We start from the raw sequence: 19,817 nt of genomic DNA on the forward strand, positions 1-19,817 counted from the left end.
AGGTTGAATGTAAAGGAAGGGTGTTTGCACAGGGGCCTGCCACTTGGGTCTGCACCGGAAGGCGCCAAAGAACCAGAAGAAACCGAAACATACCAGCTCTAACTTTACACCGAGACTGCAAAATAAACAGACAAAAAAATCAAAGTGTGTTCATCTTCCTCATTGTGAACTGAAACCATTTCACAGGGGTTGGCCAGTCAAGTATACTCCAAGAACCTATACACAAGAATCCAACACGTAGAGAAAGATGCCTGCTTACGGACATGAAATGTCGCCCGCCCATAAGCACGAGTGTATCTGTTAACGCAGAGACACTGCTGTGGAGGCGCACCTCTTTACTGGGAGCCAGGAAGCGTTAGTTTCAGGGCGGTCCTGCCACCATTTCGGGAACCCCCTGCATCTGTTACTATGAACATTTTACAATCCCCCACGGTCTGATGCTTTAATAAGATACAACAAAAATGAATTACTAAGATCATAATAAAAAGATGGAAAGTAACGAGAGCTGGCTGGAGAAATCGGAACCCTCATACACTGGTGGGAACATGCAATGGCGTGGCAGAGGAGTTCGACAGGTCCTCAAAAAGTTAAACACAGACTTATACGATCTAGCAATTCCGCTGCTGAGGATGTACTCGGAAGAGCTGAAAACGGGTCTTCAAATAAAGAACACGAAGATTCCCGGCGGTGCTATTCACAATAACCAGTAAAAGGTACTAACAACCCAAATGTCCATCAACTGATGAACAGAAGACGACGTGGTTTAGTCACACAATGGACTCTCAGTAGGCCATAAAAAGGAGTGAAGTACTTACTACCTGTCACAACGTGGAAGAACCCTGAAAATGTTACGCTAAGGGAAAGAAGCCAGTCACAAAATACCACATGTTGTACGATTCCCATGAACCTTCCAGAATAGGCAAGTCCATTAAGACAGAAAGCAAATTTGTGGTTGCCAGGGCGCTGGGGGTGGGGGGAGTAGGGTTGAGTAAGGGAAGACCACTTAGCGGGTATGGGATTTCCTTCTGGGGAGATAAAGATGCCTCTGAACTAAATAAAGGTCATGGCTGCTGAACACTGCAAAGGTCCTAAGCGCCGCTTAATTGTAGACTTCAAAATGGTGAATGGTTAATTTTATGACAGGTGGATTGCGCTTCCAAAACAAACAAACAAACGAGTTCCTAGAAAAAGGAAAGACAAAAAAATTCAAGCCCCCAGTTTCAAGTGAGACTCAACAGACGTAAAATCGCTGTGTCAAACTAAGTTTTTGTTTGCTTTTAGGTCCTTTGCTCACCTCTCCCTACACCAGTAACTCAGCACTCACAGCCGCCCCCCCGCCCCCCGGATCCCGTCTGGTCTTGCTGACTCAACACCCTGCCACGGAACCTGCTGGCGGTGGCCCTGCCCCACACACCCCGTACCAGCAAACTTCCCTCCACGAGATCACTCCCGTCAGCACACAAACCCGTCTCCTTTCTTCGAAAAAGACAGAAAGATCTTCCTTGAACTCCGCTCCCCTCCCGCGGCTAGCCCACGTCACTTCTGCCCTCCCAGCAGAACTCCCTGAAGACCTGTCTGTGCCCAGCCTGGGGGGCCCCCAACCTTCTCTCCCACGCAATCCCGAATGCAGCCCGGCTTTGGTTCCCACCTCCAACCCCACTGGCCTCGGTCCCCCATCATTTCTACCTCCCAACAGCCAATGGTCGATCCCAGCCCTCATCTGACCCACCAACTTCCGTGGCTCTGCTCAATGCACCATTGTCTTCGCATGGCTTCCAAGATAGCAATCCCCGAGAGCTCTCCCCCCACCCCACGGGCTGCTCCTGTCACGATCTCCTTCACTGGTCCTCTTCATGTGCGACGCACCTGCGGAGACTGGAGGGCCCTGGGGCTCCAACTTCCATCATTCGTTCTGCTCTGTCTACACTCGCTTCCCTGGGGGCTTTCATCACACTGGCTTCAAGGAACACTGAGGCACGGAACTCGCAGGTTTCTTTTTTGGTAAGTTTTTTTTTTAATGTTTATTTACTTTTTCAGAGAGAGAGAGAGAGAGAGAGAGAGGGAGAGAGAGAGAGAGACAGAGTTTGAGAGGGGAAGGGCCAGACAGGGAGGGAGACAGAATGTGAAGCAGGCTCCCGGCTCTGAGCTGTCAGCACAGAGCCCGACCTTCCCACAGCTGTGAGGTCACGACCTGAGCTGAAGTCGAATGCGTAACTGACTGAGCCACCCAGGCGCCCCACTCGCAGGTTTTTTTATTTCCAGCAACGGTCTCTCAGCTTGGGACTTCATACATCCAATTCCTACTGGACGATCCACTCGGATGACTCATGAACATCTCTAACTTCCTATGTGCAGAATTCAAGTCCTAGCTCCCCACAAACCTCTTTTTCCCACGGTCTTCTTTACCTCAATAAATGCAAACTCCTGGGTCAGGTCAGAACTTAGGGAGTCCTCCCTCACTTCCCCCTTGCTGGCCCATCCCAAATCCATGAGCAAATCCTGCTGGTTCTCTCTCCGAAACGGATCTAGAACGAAACCGCCTGCCTCACCACCACACTCCCACCCTGACCAAGCCACTGCCACCTTCTGCAACGATTATGACAACTTCTGCCGCCCCCCCCCCCCCCGCCTCCACCTTCATCCCTACCGTCTGTTCTTACGCAGCTGCGAGCGTGATCTTCCAAAACCACAAAACAGTGTCACCTCTTCACTGGAACTCCATGGCTTCTCGTGTCACTTGAAATAAAAGCCAAAGTGCTCGCGGTGGCTTACAAAGTCCTACACCACGACCAGGCCTCGCCGTCTCTCTGATCTACCTCCTGATAGGTCAGGACATGGAAAGGGGAAGAAATGCTTCCCAGCTTTTTGACAAAGAAAGCCATTAAACAGCAACACAGGAAAATGGAAGCTTTCCCTGTAATCCTCCACCACACACGGCCTGTTCATATGTTGCAATCCGCAGCAAAAGCAGACGAAAACTTTGAACCGGGACTCATTTAAGCGGTACAGAGGTTAAGCTTGTCTTGAAAGAAACTGAAGAGTGGTGACCGGGTGGCTCGGTCAGTTAAGCACCCGATTCGGCTCAGGTCATGATCACAGTTTGTGAGTTCGAGCCTCACGTCGGGCTCTGTGCTGACAGCTCGGAGCCTGGAGCCTGCTTCGGATTCTGTGTCTCCCTCTCTGTCTGCCCTTCTCCCCCACTCGTCTCTCTCTCTCTCTCTCTCCCTCCTCTCTTAAAAATAAAACATTTAAAAACAATTTTAAATGTTTAAAAATTTAAAAATAAAACATTTAAAAACAGAAAATGAGCAGTGGAGGGGCAGAGAGAGAGGGAGACACAGAATCCTAAGCAGGATCCAGGCTCCGAGCTGTCAGCACAGAGCCCGACGCGGGGCTCGAACTCGCAAACCACAAGATCATGACCTGAGCTGAAGTCGGACACTTAGCCAACTGAGCCACCCAGGCACCCCTCAAAAATACACATTTTAAAAAAAAGAAACTGAAGAAAAATTTAATTTAATGGACAAATGTATACTTTAAACATTAAACCTACTGCAAACCAACCAACTTTTCTAATTACTTACAAGTCCCCACTTAGATCTTCCAATCATACCTTACTAACTCAACCGATCAAAGGATCTCAACTCAAACCTGACAGGAGTGAGAAACGCAACTGGTTGATGGCCAGCCTCTGCCACCTTGTCACAGGTGAACCCACTGCTGCCCCTACCCCCGCCCACTGCACCCTGCCGCCAGCCTCAGCCCCACTTGGCAAAAGGGCCTCGTTGCCCCAAGTGCTTCCTGCTTGTGTCAGTGCTGACGGTAAAACTGAGGATCCATCGTTCCAAGAGATAACGCCTAGGGTGCCCTTGGTGGCCCCCAAACACAACTTCCTCTTCCCTTCCACCTGCTCTGTAAACACTGCATGCAACGCAGAAGCCCCAAATACCAGGCGCTTGGAAGTCATGAAGCCGCATGTCTTTAAAAAATTAGCTGACATGTAGATTTTCTATGAATTCACATTCTCCTGCTCCATGGCAACTGGAAAGCAGAGGTTACTGAGTTTCACTGCGGCCCTTCCCAGCTAAGCCCCTCCTGTGGGAAGCTCCACCCTCCTGATTAATTAGTGGTGAGTGGGCGGGGCGCCAGACGTCCAAGTCTGAGGCCTCCTCTCACTTTCAAGCCCAAGTATCACCAGCGAAGTTGTAACCAATCCTAGCGGTTATTCACACAGTCTTTCCCTCTGAGCGCTGGTCCTTCCGGTCCTGGACTGTAACCTCTCTCCTTCTGAGCCTCTGCCTTTGCTGCCATAAATTCAAAAAACCCCCTGCTCCTCCTCAGAGCTGTCCCTCTCCGCTCTAATAAATTTCCTCTTATCTTTTTATCTTCCTGCCCTGCTCTGAATTTACACCTTTCTCTCAAGAGTGTGAGTGGCTTCTGAAAATATTCCATTATTCCAGGAGCAAGAAGCTCAGGCAATTTCTTCCTGGAAGTAGGTTTCGCTCCTAATTTTCTGTACGAACGTTTCTTTAACTGCTTCATCGCTAATTCTGTACTGACTCCATCAGACAAGGAATTAGGATCCTGACCCTTTAGGCTGGTATTTCTTTACAGAGCGAGCTCACTTAAAAAATAATACCTGATTCATTTATTCATTCATTCATCCACTGGCTCAACCAATCAACAACAAATGAAAGGCATCATAGCAGGTAAAAAGGTATGTAACATGTGTTCGCTGTCCCCAAAGAGCTTAAAATCCAGAAAAATACATAGAATCAGAGACAGTAAGAAAGAAGGACCATATGGGCATATGTCCTATGGTATGAATATTTATAATACAGAGTTGTGTTTGTACACTCCTGACAAGAAGAGTCAAAGTAAAAAAAAAAAAAATCAACGTGTACTTCCATCCGTCTATAGTTCAAAGTGATCAGTTCCCTTGTACTCTATATTCAACATTAATGAAGTCCTCTATTTCATCTTGGTATGGCAAATAAAGTATAAATTGCCCACCTTTTTTAGACTTGTTTTGAACTTGGAAATCAAAGCATGGTTCTGATTCTCCTTCCCTAAACACTTGCTTTACCAAGAGAGTCAAGTTATTTTGTAGACGGTCAAGTTATTTTGAAAACCTCTCTTTTTATGTAGTACAGGGTGGGTTCCAAGAGTCGATTTACTACCACACCACTTGCTACTGCCCTGATTTCTACTTGCTGCCTTGAATGTATATGCGTCTCACTTTCCTAGGTCCAAAGATAAAGCTTAAATATAAAGATCTTAAAAATGGGGTCTGGAAACACAGCCGCCATGAGAGACCTGCCCATCTTCAACAGTGTAAATACTGGGGAGAAGGTTAAAATTGAAGTTGAGGAACTGTGTATTTCAAAGTGCTTTGGCTCATTAAAGTCATTTTTATTTTAAAGCCTTTATACCAGAGTTATTTGCATTGCTACTGCATAAACTCTGAGGCCTATGGTATTCAAAAATGTTTTATTATTCTATTCGCTCCCCCAAAAGATGAATACGCCTTCAATTTGAGAATGGAAAAGTTTTGGAAAACAGGTATTCAGTACACAGAAACACTTCGCCAAAAATGATCAGGATTTGAACCACGCTTTCCTTTGAGTTTGTATTTCATATTGATCCTCCTGAAAATATATCTGTTAGCTTCTGATGGGAGGGAGGCTCTCACTGTATTCTTGGCACTCCAGGCATTCAGAAAAGAATCATGTGGTATTAATTTAGAGAAGCAAAAACATCCCACAACTAAAAGCTGTAAAGGATACTCACAGAGGAGGCACAGTGATCTTCCAAGGGCTCCTGACCGGCAAGCCCTCGGAGAGGCCCAGAGAGCCGGCCTTGGACGCTCGGCCTCCCTCTACCCCAATCCAGGCTCTGCACAACCGGGCACCTACCGCTTGCTTTGGCTTCCGAGTAAGAGGGGCCGTCCTCGAAAGTGAAGATCTGGGACACGCTCTGGCCCAGGTAGGAGGGAGGCGGGTAGTAAGAATGCATTCTGTACTGGGAGCTCATTGCGTGGCGGTTCTCCGAGTTCTTCATCTGCTTGAGAAAAAAAGAAAGGCGACGTTGAGCCCAAAGCTGCATTTTACAATTATTACAAGACCTGCCTATAAGGGGAATAGCCCACTGATGCTGGGAGTATCCTCAACCATGAACAGAGCATGGACCGCAGCTATACTAAGGATGTGTGCCTCCTCACAGTGCCTCTTCTATCTTGGGGTCCCTGCTAGAGCTCCCCTAAAGCCCCACTTAGTCACATGATAATTAACCAGCACTACGGAAAACACAGCAATAGAGAGGAGACAGCACGGCGTAGGAGCTGGCTCGTCGCTGTAACTCCGTCTAACTTATTTGGCCAGGAGCCTCATGTGTAAACCTGGCATCTTACCTTGGGTTAGCTCACGGTATTCAGAGAAAAAGAATATTTTAGAGGCGCCCGGGTGGCTCAGGTCATGATCTCACGGTTCAGGAGCTGGAGCCTGCTTTGGATTCTGTGTCTCCCTCTCTCTGCCCCTCCCCTGCTCGCGCACTGTCTCTCTCTCGCTCTCAAAAGTAAGTAAAAATATTTTTTAAGAGAATTTTTTTTTTTTTTAATTTTTTTTTTCAACATTTATTTATTTTTGGGACAGAGAGAGACAGAGCATGAACGGGGGAGGGGCAGAGAGAGAGGGAGATACAGAATCGGAAACAGGCTCCAGGCTCTGAGCCATCAGCCCAGAGCCTGACGCGGGGCTCGAACTCACGGACCGCGAGATTGTGACCTGGCTGAAGTCGGACGCTCAACCGACTGCGCCACCCAGGCGCCCCTAAGAGAATATTTTTTAAAAGACAACACACAAAGCATGTGTAAGGGTAAGCTGTTGTCATCACGATGGTGATGTGCTGGATACTGTCCTCAACGTCTCTTCCCACGCTGTTCCATGCTCTTCCTGCAGCAAGAAACCCAAGTGTGGGATCTCCGCTTCCCAGACCCTCCTGTCACCAGGGTTCTGGAGGTGATGTGGATTCTGCAAACCGGACATGCAGTGAGACATGGAGGGCAGAAGGCAGGCACGTGCCGTCCCCTCCAGCAGCGGTGGCAGCCAGCCTCAGCAGTCCTGTGTCTTTTTTTTTTTTTTTAATTTTTTTTTTTTAACGTTTATTTATTTTTGGGACAGAGAGAGACAGAGCATGAACGGGGGAGGGGCAGAGAGAGAGGGAGACACAGAATCGGAAACAGGCTCCAGGCTCCGAGCCGTCAGCCCAGAGCCCGACGCGGGGCTCGAACTCACGGACCGCGAGATCGTGACCTGGCTGAAGTCGGACGCTTAACCGACTGCGCCACCCAGGCGCCCCAACAGTCCTGTGTCTTTATGGCAACCGGACTCTGTCTTTGGGACAGTGAGGCAGCTTTTAACTAAGCTTTTTGACCTCTCACTCAAAGACTTAAAAGGGGCCCCCCTTCTGCTTTCTCAGCACTTCCTAGCCATTTCCACAAACATGGAGACCTGTTCTGTTTCCCGTATGGCCCCTGGAACAGACACTGAGCTTTACAAAACATGTGATCGTTATCTCCCCAGCAAGAACAGCTAGACTTCAATGATTTATACTGCATTTAAAAAATTAAACTTAGGGGCACCTGGGTGGCTCAAGTCAGTTAAGCTTTCGACTTCAGCTCAGGTCATGACCTCACGGCCTAGGAGTTCAAGCCCCGCATCAGCTCTCTGTCAGCACAGAGCCTGCTTCAGATCCTGTCTCCCTTGCTCCCTGCCGCTCCCCTGCTCACACGCTATCTCAACAATAAACAAAAAAATTAAATTTAGGTGACATTAACTTTATTTAAAAGTCAATGTAAGGTAGGGGCGCCTGGGTGGCGCAGTCGGTTAAGCGTCCGACTTCAGCCAGGTCACGATCTCGCGATCCGTGAGTTCGAGCCCCGCATCGGGCTCTGGGCTGATGGCTCAGAGCCTGGAGCCTGTTTCCGATTCTGTGTCTCCCTCTCTCTCTGCCCCTCCCCCGTTCATGCTCTGTCTCTCTCTGTCCCAAAAATAAATAAACGTTGAAAAAAAAAAAAAAAGTCAATGTAAGGTAACGTTCAGGAAAAATCAATATTGTCCAAGGATTAAAGAGTAATTTCAAAATCATGTCTTTCAATCAAATAAATCATACTAACATGACAGAGGCTGGCAGGGTTCCTCAAGATTATCTATGAATGTTAAATTTTGGACAGTTTTCCAATTACTACAGGCCTACATGTACTTTGAATGTTTGACACGGAAAGGCCAGAGTTCCTAACCTTCTGTCTGCCGATTTGAGAAGCTCAAGGGACTCATTTTTGCCCCTCCCAAGTGCCCCCCCCCCCCCCCACCCAGCACAAATGAATGCTCTGATGGGCACATTACTTCTTGGAGAAGCCCAGAAGACTCTATTCTGGTTGATTAATTTCTTTCAACTGAAGTTTTCTGGGAAGTTCCCTTTTCTCTTTCCAGTTTGTTTCCCTGAAACATATGAAACAGTATCTCTCCTAGCTCAGTCACCCAATTTTCATCTTCTACCTTCACCTAAGTCCTTACTAAGAGGGCAAGCAAGCCATACTTGGAAATAGGCAAAGGGGAAAAATTGGCTGCCCTTAATGAGCAGCCCACATCAGGAGAGCAATTAAGGGGCCATGAAATCATTTAGGAGGGTGGTGACAATCAGCAGTCACCTAACTGCACAGCACCCAGTTATCAGTTAAACCAGTGCATCCCAGGGCTCTCTTACTGGGCATGCAAATGGCCTGAGGCTAAGTGGATCCTGATTCAGTAAATATGGGGCGGGGCCTCAGTCTGGCACAGTCCCAGGAGATGCTGATTCTGCTGGCTCAAAACTCTCACTCTGGTGACCAGGGACTAGACCAAATGATACATTCTCTCCTACTTCACACCCGTAAGAGGCCAGCAACCAACACGGTTTATAACCATCAACTTTCCGCTTGAGCTGAGGGAGGATGGAAACGAAGTAAAGAGCACTTTAACTTTTCACTGTTTTTCTTTTTATACGTGAGATTCCTCGGCGTGAAAGGAATCTTTTCGGGGGTCTGCCGCCATCTAGAATCACTGCAGTGGTGGTAACAACCTCAAACAATCTTCAAACCCTCAAATTGCCGTTTCTGCCTCTACACACTTCCCTCAAGTCAATTACACAGTCTAAGTAATGAACACTGAATGGGAAGCCAGGGGTCAGCTTTAGAGCACAAAGCGCCATCATACACACAACGAAGCCTCCTCACCACCCACTCCAGCCACGGAGCTGGTGACATCTCCTCCCGGTGTGACAACATCTGCAAGAAAAATGCTTTTCAATTTTCCCAGTGTACAAGTAAACCGACAGTACTTGAACCTGCTGGCTCTGCAAAATGCTGGATTTTTTTTTTTTCTTCTACTGGGAATTTGTATAAAGCCTCTTTTCAAAACGTTTGAAAAATGTTCACTGCGAGTCTACAGCAGGGATCAGCATGCCTTTTTTTTTTTTTTTTTTTTTGGTAAATGGCCAAACAGGAAATATTTTAGGCTTTGCAAACCGCATGGTCCCTAGACAACTGGTAAATGAATGAACGTGGCTATGTTCCAATAAAACTTTATTCATAAAAAGGCACGCCTGGGTCACAACCTTCACTCCCACTGGAGGAGAGGGAGGAGATCACCTAGCACTGATGCCTGGGCTCCATCCCTAGAGTGTCTGATTTCAGTAATCTGGGAGGTGGCCTGGCCTTGGGCTATTTCAAAGCTCCCCAGGTAATTCTAATGTAACACCAAGATTGAGAAGCAGTGTCCTAGATGTACTGACATATTTCCTACGCCCCAAGAAGTGTGAAACCCCAACATCTCCAGTATTAAGTAAAAAAGGCAAAAGGTTAAGTCTGATAGATAGGTCAACCGCTGCCAATTTCAAGGTGCATATTATTTGAAAAGAAATTCAAATAAACTGTAGAGTGTTGTTCCTCTTTCAAAAAGAGCTTACCAAAAGATAAACACATTTCAAACCCATGCACGTCTGTTTTCCTTTAATGCCTCTTCTGTTTTTAGAAAGCACCTGATAACAAGGATTATTTGGAAATAGAAAAGGACTGATTTGATCTCAAACATTCGATTTTCCTAATGAATCCCAAGATCACTGAGCTATAAAAGACTGTGAGGAAAAGAGATACAAAGGGTCAGACTCCATTTGAGGTTATTAAAATGTGAATTTTCTGAGCCATTTATCACTTCAGCCACATCCAACATGAAGAATAATCCACAAATAACCATCCATGTGATCTCTGGACATAAGGCTGTAGACTTGTATGTACAGCTGGCTCTTGAACAGGACAGCGGGTCAGGGGTGCCAACTCCCTGTGCAGTTGAAAATCCACATATAACTTCTTACTCTCCCCAAATTTAACTACTAAATAGCCTACTGTTGACTGGAAGTCCTACCCATAACATAAATAGCAAATTAATACACATAAACTGTATTCTTAGAATGAAGAAAGCTAGGAGAAAGAAAATGCTATTAAGAAAACACAAGGAGGGGCGCCTGGGTGGCTCAGTTGGTTGGGCGTCTGACTTCGGCTCAGGTCATGATCTCGTGGTCCGTGAGTTCAAGCCCCACATGGGGCTCTGCTCTGACAGCTTGGAGCCTGGAGCCTGCTTCAGATTCTGCGTCTCCCTCTCTCTCTCTACCCCTGCCCCACTCATGCTCTCTCTCTCTCAAAAATAAATAAACACACAAAAAAACAAAAAAAAAAGTAAAACAAAAGGAAAAGAAAACACATTTACAGGACAGTATTGTGTTTCTCACAACAAAGTCGCGCATAGGTGGACTCATGCAGTGCAAACCCCCAGTGCGGTTCAAGCGTCAACTGTAGTATTTCTAAGTCCATTTGTTACCCTCTGAAACCTGAAGCTAAAATCGAATTGTGATTTGTCCAGAGAAAGGAGTGGCAGAATGAGATTTAAAACTGTCGGGGCGCCTGGGTGGCGCAGTCGGTTAAGCGTCCGACTTCAGCCAGGTCACGATCTCGCGGTCCGGGAGTTCGAGCCCCGCGTCGGGCTCTGGGCTGATGGCTCAGAGCCTGGAGCCTGTTTCCGATTCTGTGTCTCCCTCTCTCTCTGCCCCTCCCCCGTTCATGCTCTGTCTCTCTCTGTCCCAAAAATAAATAAACGTTGAAAAAAAAAAATGTTTAAAAAAAAAAAAAAAAACTGTATATCCCGGGCACCTAGATGGCTCAGCTGGTTAAGTGTCAGACTCTGGATCTGGGCTCAGGTCATGATCTCATGGTTCATGGGTTCTAGCCCCATGCTGGGCTCTGCGCTGAGAGTGCAGGGCCTGCTTGGGTCTCTCTCTCTCCCCCTCCCTCACTCACGTACTCTCTCTCTCAAAATACATAAACCTAAAAAATAAATTAAAACTCTAGTTCCCTTGTAACTCAAAAACAAACAAACAAAAAACCACCACAACCTTGGCTGCTTTCGGATTAGACAAATGGGTAAAGAAGGAAATGTTGGGGAAACCTGCTTTACTCTAAGCCGGTAATACTCAACTGGGGGCAATCTGTCCTCCAGGGGACACCTGGCAAAGTGGGGAGACACTTGTGAGTCACAGTTGGGGGGGTGGCGAGGAGAAGGGTGTGCTGTGGCATCTGGTGAGGAGAGATGGGGTGCTGCGATACACAGGCCAGCCCCGCACAACAAGAATTATCCAGCCCCACATTTCACGGAGGGCCAAGGGTGAGAAAACCCGCTTTAGACTAGCCTAGTCCCCGCCCTCCCTGCCCTCCCCCACACCTCCAGCTGAAACAGCAAAGTTCTACCGAGGGATAGAAGTTGTACAAGTTGCACACAAACGAGAGGAAGCGTTCAGTTCTGCTTAAAGGATATAATTTTTTCCGCTTCATGCAGTGCTACCTTGTTTCTTCTCAAGATTTTATTTTTTATTCCTTTAAATTAAACACGCAAACCAAGGAAAACCTAAAACCCCAGTATTCCGGTGAATTACGACTCCCATGATTATTAGCATGTGCTAGCCGGCCAGCAAGAGGCATGTTTTATAATCTTATTACCCACCCCAAGTCTCTGAACCAGAGTGTGACCTACAGATAGGAGCTGGGCTGGCGGGGAACGTGCATGATGCTAGTATTAACCCCGGAGGAAAACCTAAGAGCTTTGGGTTTTATTTTATTAAACCGTGGAGGACACGCAGCGCAGTAAATCTGAACCACAGGTTTCCTTTTTATATACCTTAGTCACCCCTTTTTTATAGTAACAATAAAATCCCAACAAAACGTACAAATATTAGACCCTACTTCCTGTAAAAAAAAATAAAATTCCTCAACAGCACGTGCCGGTTGTCCGGGAGCACGTCAGCCAGGAAGAGTCTGGTCTTACCCCGAGCCGAACACTCCATCCAGGCAACGGCTGGAAGAGGTTCGTGAAGACCAAACTGTGGTCTAGCTGTTCACGGAGCGTGGCTCAGCGGCAAAGCAGAGCTGGCCACGAAAGCGAACAGACTTCTCGAGAACCGTACGGGATCAAATTCCTAAGCGCAAGCTCCGATATTTAAGCCAATAATGAGAAGATGCCCTTGGCAGTGACATGTGGCTTGCAGCCTTTTAAGCTGCAAAAGCCACATGTGGGATGGACCTCTGGTTTTACAAACAGAAACGTTTTTATGAAAAAAGTCAGGGTTCTTCACACACTGTGGAACTGCAGGTCTCCTGGTGATGCAAAGAGTAAAAGCTGGGGGGTGACTTGCACCCTCATTAAAGGATTTCTTTATTTTTTTTTTAATTTTTTTTAATGTTAACTTATTTTTGAGAAAGAGAGAGAGAGACAGAGCGTGAGCAGGGGAGGGACAGAGAGAGAGAGAGGAAGACCCAGAATCCTAAACAGGCTCCAGGCTCTGAGCTGTCAGCACAGAGCCCGACGCGGGGCTCGAACCCACGACCTGTGAGATCATGACCTGAGCTGAAGTCAGACGCTTAACTCACTGAGCCACCCAGGCGCCCCTCTCCAGTTTTAGTATAAGCTTCTTTTCAAACCATCCAGAAGGGATGGCTGTTTCCAGGCTCACGTGATAGCACACTGTGAGCCCTCCTCGTTCACAGACCTTACCTGCACGGGTGCTTGACCCAAAGGGCAAGTGCCCGTTCACTTCCTAAAATGCACCTCATTCATCCTCTGCCATGCCACGCATCACAGGTGGCAAGAATTATTCTTAACATACGGGCTGAAAGTGATCGCTCTTAGGCACCCATTTCCGAGATTACTGAAACGTTAACATGGCAAATGCTGACGGACTCATGACACGGCGGACTCCCTCCGGCTACAGCCCATCCTCCCCTCTTCCCTCCTGGTCTCTCCTGTCCTCTAGGGCTTTGTCTTCTCTCACCTGCCTTCCTTAACTTCCTCCACTGAATCCACCTTGCCTTCTCTCCTCAGGGCTCATTCGGAATGCCCTTCACCCCTCCCCAGCAGGAGGAAGACAAGGGGACAGCAGGTGGAGATTGGCCTTGAGCACACTCAGGCCTCTGTAAGAGATTCCCGCCAAGCTTGGGTGGACCCCTCCGGTAAACTGAGGAGGAATGGGCGGAGTTTGAGGGTCAGCACTTAAGAGGCTGAAGAAACTAGAGCTGTTCCTCCAAAAATGGAAGGAATGTTCATTCCTCAGAGAGGAGGGGGGAGAGAAGACAGAATAGGATGACCATGCAGTATGGCAGAGCGGACAGGTGGGTTAAGAAAGGATACATCTGAGATGCTTGAAGCTGTGAACCCCATGATTCCCACAGCTCCAGAAGGTCTGTGACACAGGCAGAAGCCAATGAAGCTTGTATAAGTGGGCTTTCTCAAAAAGAAAGGAAGGGGCAGAGCTCAATGTCTGAATTAATGCCAGACAGATTTCAGACACATGAGCAACAGCCATAAGATGCACCAGGGAAGCAAGTCTTCTGTGTTTGGAAACACAGAACCAAAACTGATCACAAGAAGAGAAAGCAAGCTTCTCCCAACTCCCAGGAGGTCCTGGCGAGGGCACAGAAGATTCACACCACTCTTGTAGAAACTTTAAGGGGTGGACACCTGACAGGATATTAGGATCACAAGTGCGTTTATCAGTGGTCCATTATGCTTGTCCTGATTATACAAAACAATTAAGACAGAAAAAAAAATTAAATTTTTTAAACTTGTGTTGTTCAATTGGTTGCTTTCATTTTATTTTATTTTTTTCAATTGCTTGTTTTCACCATCTGCGTCTGGGTGCTGATAGAACAAAGTTTACTCCTTGGAGAGTATTTTCCAAAATGCAGCACTCTGACCATCTGTGGGCCCCAAATAATTCAGCAGGTTGCAAGCAGCATTTTTTAAAAATAACAGTACAGAAATGAATGGAATGAAACAGAGTAGAACAGAAATCTGGCAATTCACTGTGCACAGTATGAACAAGAGATGCTGTACGAAAAGTTTCATTTTGTGTTTACATGTCTGTGTAAACAAATACTGGATCCCAACGTAAAACATTTCTTACTGTGGGTCTCCACCTAAAATGCTTGAAAGGCATTGATTGGTATATAAACCTGGTGAAAGGAAGCAAGGACTTTCAAAACTAGGTACCCGGGGGCGCCTGGGGGGCTCAGTTGGTTAAGTGTCCGACTTTGGCTCAGGTCATGGTCTCACAGCTTCCAAGTTTGAGCCCCACGTCCTGCTCTGTGCTGACAGCTCAGAGCCTGGAGCCTGCTTCAGGTTCTATGTGTGTGTCTCTCTCTGCTCTTCCCCTGCTCGCACTGTCTCTCAAAAATAAATAAGCATTAAAAAAAAAAATACGTACATATCAGAAAAAGCCCAATTTAAAAAATGGTTCCTTTTCCTACAACCTGGAAAAATCCAGATGCATTTAAGGGGGCTCAGAAAACAGAGAGGAGAGGTCTGTTTGCAGACAGTCTCTGGCCACAACGAGCCCAGTGCTTCCCTCATTTTCCCAAACTACACATCTATGCAGGATTATCTAGTTCCTGAGTCAACACTTACACACGCTTTGGATTCACAAATCTAAAACACAAACCCTGACTTTCCAAGTGAAGTCCTACAGAGCCAGACAGAAATGCATCATTTACGTAAAAGCTGATAGAAAATACGGCTTCAGTAAAGTAGCTGGTGGCAAAGGGCAGGAAAAGATCTGTATTTTTATTTCGGGGCTGATAACCAGCCAGAAAGAGGACTCTCCGTTTTCTCTAACATGTCAAGTCTCTGGAAGCGTTAACAACACCTCTTAAGAAAAGAACTGGGGGCCTGTGATAGTGACATTCTTCAAGTAACTTTCTTGAGAAAATGTTGCTTCTTGACCACAGAACTAACGGACTTTCAGAGGAAGAAAGTAAATTTATTGAGAGATACTACAGAGACCTGTCCTGTTTTCTCCGGAGTCCTCAAAGTAAAATAATCATTAGCATAAGAACTAACTGCTCAGAGGGATCAAGTAACTCGTTTCCACTCATAAAGGGATTAAACAGAGAAGCAGGATCCAAACAAAGCAAATCCGCCCTGGAAGCTTCTACACTAAACCTCTCTTGCTTTTCCCACTTTAAATTAAGATGTCTGCTGATTATGAAGATCTACTCACTCACTGCCTTTGGCTTTTACCCGTTCTTCCTGTTTTCACTGCTCCAAGATCAAATAAACTTTTTTGAGGAGGGAGTCTGAAAATAAGAAAACATGCCTATAACCACACATTCAGGAACTTCGATTTTAGGACGGAAGCATTAGAAGCGTCCATATCTGTTCCCATTTGATGGACAAACTTAATTAACCTTTGCTACTGTGTTCCAACCTACTGTTTTAGACAAAACTGGTGACCCACAAACAATATGTTACCATCAGAATCTCAACGGCGGTGACACCAAGAGATATAGCCCTATCAGCAGTATCGGGAAATAAGCCACTTGGATTAGCTGCTCTAGGAAATATGGATTCTATTCATGTCACACATGAGCTGTCAGAAACATTAGGATACTTTTAGCATAAATCAGCAGTGTGAAGGGTATCTTATGAGTGCTGAACATGATAGACGGCTTGGAGGGCAAGGGGAGACCGTCTGGGGCCACCTGCTACGTGTAAGCACACACATATACTCACATACTCCGCCGGAGGTGGTATTAGAAATTCAAACGCAGGCTGGTGACGGTTGAGGGGCATACCCAACTCACGGGGGGTTAGTGGCACAGAACGGCCCGTCCGGAAGTATGATGGAGAGCCCACCTCTAAGTAACCAAAATGACACAAGAAGGACCAAAAATCTGTTTCCCTAAAGCACACAGAAGGTGGGGGAGGGGTGGCAGGATAGGACAGGATGCGGAGCCATAAAACCATGCTTAAGGACCAGATGTTTAGTCATTTCGATTTGGTTAATACTGTGAAGACACAGGAGTGTCCGCTTTCTCTAATGTCAGGACTCCGAAAATACTATTTAAGACACGCTATTAACTAATGAGGTCTCATGAGACCTATCATAAGACGTAAGAAAACATTGAACAGCTCTCAAGGCTTCTTGCAAGGGAAACCAAGAAATGCATATTGCCCGCTAGGAAGGCAGAGATACAATGGGAGCGGACGTGCCTCTATAGTCAGGTAAACCCCAGTTCAAACTCAACCCGCTTTCCCCCGCTTAGCAGCTGTGTGACACCAGCAAGTGACTTGTCTCCCGGAATGTCCGCTTCCTCATCCACAAAAGCGGGAGCAATCCCTGCAGGTTATGTTAAGGGTTAAGCGGGACAGAAGATATGAAAGCTGTCCCTGTGACATCTGTCCTGTCACGCCTACACCCTCCCTTCCCCCAAGGGGGCGTCCCTAGCATCGGTGGGATAGTGGTGGTCACACTCAAGGACCCCACTTTTGAGATGCTACCAAGTAACCCTGAGCCCTTTCACAGGTATGCCAGGGATGTGGTCACAAAGAGGGAGACAGACACACCCCTGGATGACATACTTAAGTATCGTAAGTACATAAAACTTTTGCTCGGTATTCAAAAGAAAACTCCATTCTCTCAATTTTTTCTACTTTTCAAATCTTAAAAAGTTGAAAATCTACCTGTTTCCTACATAGCCACTGTTACATACAGAGTGAGAGAAACAGAGAACAAAGAATGTTCCTTCAGGTTTTTAGAGTTTAGACCATTACTCAAGACAGGAGATTATGTGTCTTCCCTTCATTCTCCCGGGATTGGCTGGTAAGAACTACTAACTGCCCAAGATAACGCTTGTGAGAAGGAAGGTGATGAAAAGGTGTGAGAAACAAAACAAGGAGGTCATCCCTTTTGCCCTGTTTCTCAATCTTCCTGTGAACCCGCCTTCCCGGAGTGTGTGGATGGCCAGGGTGATGTCCACAGAGCATGGGGAGCAGCCTGTCCCGAGTGCAGGCAGTGAGGGGGTCTCCTCTCTGCAGAGAATGTTTAAAAAGTAATGAAACTCTGGGGTGCCGGGGCGGCTCAGTCAGTTAAACATCCGACTCTTCATCTCAGCTCAGGTCTTGATCACAGGGTTGTGAGTTCAAGCCCCACAAAGGGGTCCACACGCGATGAAACTCACTAAGTCAATCTGCTCTGAACTGTCACTAACCGATGGCAATTCCGAACAACAGCAGTGATGAAATCCTGGCCTCACCCCACCCTGCCCCCAGCACACCACTGCCCGGGGACCACATCACAGCCCTCCCCAGACTCCTCCAGACTCCATCACAGCAGCCATCAGAGAATTGCGTGTATCCTAGTCCCCTGCGTGCTAGGACCTGGGGGGTGAGGGAGTCTAGCACAGTACACAGCTCCGGGGGCGGAGCTAGTATTCAATACATGAATTGTAACGAATGAGTGAATGCATTTCTTCTACATGCTCTGTAACATGATAGAGATTTCTCGATGGTAATTTTTTTAAGATTTTATTTTTAGGTAATCTCTACACCCAACGTGGGGTTCAAACACATGACCCCGAGATCAAAAGTCGCCATGCTTTACCAACTGAGCCGGCCAGCCAGGTGCCCTTGAGAGTTTTCATAACCTTAAGTCTTTTGACGCTTCTACTGCCATATTCCTAATATACTTTTTTTAAAAATAGGGCAAACCAGCCTCTGTTATGCATTCCCCTGATTTGGGGCTTTATTCAATTAATGAGGGACACTTAACCGGCCATGTACAAAATCTGTCTCACATTCACATCTGCTTCGGGGGAAAAAAAAAAAATCAAAGCTACCAGGGAAAACATCAACAGATAAGATTTTGGCCACTGGCCCAACCAAATCAAATCTGAAAGCTTTCAAAAACTGTGATCTAATTATCTGGTTTTCAAGCAGATTACAGAATCCCCAAATGATGTATTATTTACTAACTTGATGCCACTGTGTCAGAGATCAGGTTGTGTAACAATCTCCCAACAGACTGATCATGTATTTCTTTCTGCCTCCGACTGAATAGGGAGTAGTCCCCGGGTTATGCGAGTCCATTGCAAAGTTCTCCAACTCAGTCCGGACCAGACTGAACTTATAATGGAAACGTTGTACCCCAGGGCTCCTAAAACCCAAGATGACACTCCAGCTGGATTGTCTGGATGCCACGGGACCGCTCCAGCCAGGCTGAGAAACAACCCATCAGGATGTTCAGGACCAACCCCAGCCCAAGATATTCTCAGAGTCAGAGCCGTCTGCCTCGGGGCCCAGGTTTCCAGAGCCCAATTCTGCTTTCTTCTGCCAATCACACGTTTTCAACCCAAATGCTCCAAAGGGCCTGGCCAGTGCCCTGCTGCAGTTAGGAGAGATTCCTCAGCTTACCTCTCGCCATCTGTCTGGCTTCAGCATCTAGAATGCCCACCACCTCCCTCAGCTCTGTTCCAGACCCAGGGTCACCCAGCAGTACTGTCACTGTGGCCCCAATTCCTGCAAATGAATGCCCTCGCGGAGGGATCCAAAGCAAGCAAGCCATCAAACGTTCATCATCTGTCAAACAAAACCGATTCTTTGAGTAAGGATGTAATCGACACCAGCTGACGGTCGTCAGAACCATCGCTTGTAATCGTCTAAAATGAGACCAAACAGCAGCTCCTTTGTGAAAGTGCGTGTGAGCAAGGTGGCGGTTTAGAGGCCGGGAGACAGGACTGCACTCATCCAGGTTGCAGAGCTCTGGGGAGTCTCAGGAGCACCACCCACCCCAACTGCTGCTGGTGCCCTCAGAGCTGGTGGCCAACAGAAGCTTGCTCCCCTCAGGATTGGGGGCGTGTTGTAAAGGCCAGGAGCACTGGAGTCATTATTTCTCCTTGAAAGAGAAGAATCTCAGGAAGAGGTGTGCTGCACAGGAGAAAGTTATAAATACGGCCAAGGTGTGACAGGCCACTTAAGGGAAAGTTCATAGTAGAGGCCATGTGGGCTCCAAACCTGGAGAAGCCGCACACCTTCCTTTCACTGGCTTGAAACTTTCTGAGGTGCGGGGCGCCTGGGTGGCTCAGTCAGTTAAGCCTCCGACTTCGGCTCAGGTCATGATTTTATAGTTCATGAGTTCGAGCCCTGTGTTGGGCTCTGTGCTGACAGCTCGGAGCCTGGAGGCTGCTTCATGTTCTGTGTCTCCCTTTCTCTCTGCCCCTCCCCCTCCTTCTCAAAAATAAACATTAACAAATAAAATTCAAACTTTCTGAGGTACGTAGTGACTTGTATGTTTTCTGAAACAGAAGATTCTCCAAGACCGGCCCTCCGACCCAATGGAGTCCTCACTCCACTGGACAGACAGCAGGGCCTACTTGGGGTGCATGGGAAGGGGTCCCACAGAATGCT

The 19,817-nt window shown here is 47.1% G+C and overlaps 1 protein-coding gene across 2 annotated transcripts in view; it reads right to left on the bottom strand.

Annotated features, from left to right (window-relative positions):
- Nucleotides 1-19,817, bottom strand: part of DMRT1 (doublesex and mab-3 related transcription factor 1) — a 113,524-nt gene that overhangs the window by 39,304 nt on the left and 54,403 nt on the right. Inside the window, exon 4 of one of the 2 annotated variants that reach the window (XM_086684949.1) lies at nucleotides 5,916-6,060. In XM_086684949.1, the coding sequence (XP_086541075.1) occupies nucleotides 5,916-6,060 (145 nt within the window). Of the gene's footprint in view, nucleotides 1-5,915; nucleotides 6,064-19,817 lie in introns of both variants that reach the window. The other variant, XM_086684948.1, reaches the window with a different exon arrangement.

This window comes from Puma concolor, chromosome D4 (assembly GCF_028749965.1).
Source record: "Puma concolor isolate L17-30 chromosome D4, mPumCon1.1.hap2, whole genome shotgun sequence".
In the NCBI taxonomy this organism is placed as follows: domain Eukaryota; kingdom Metazoa; phylum Chordata; class Mammalia; order Carnivora; family Felidae; genus Puma; species Puma concolor.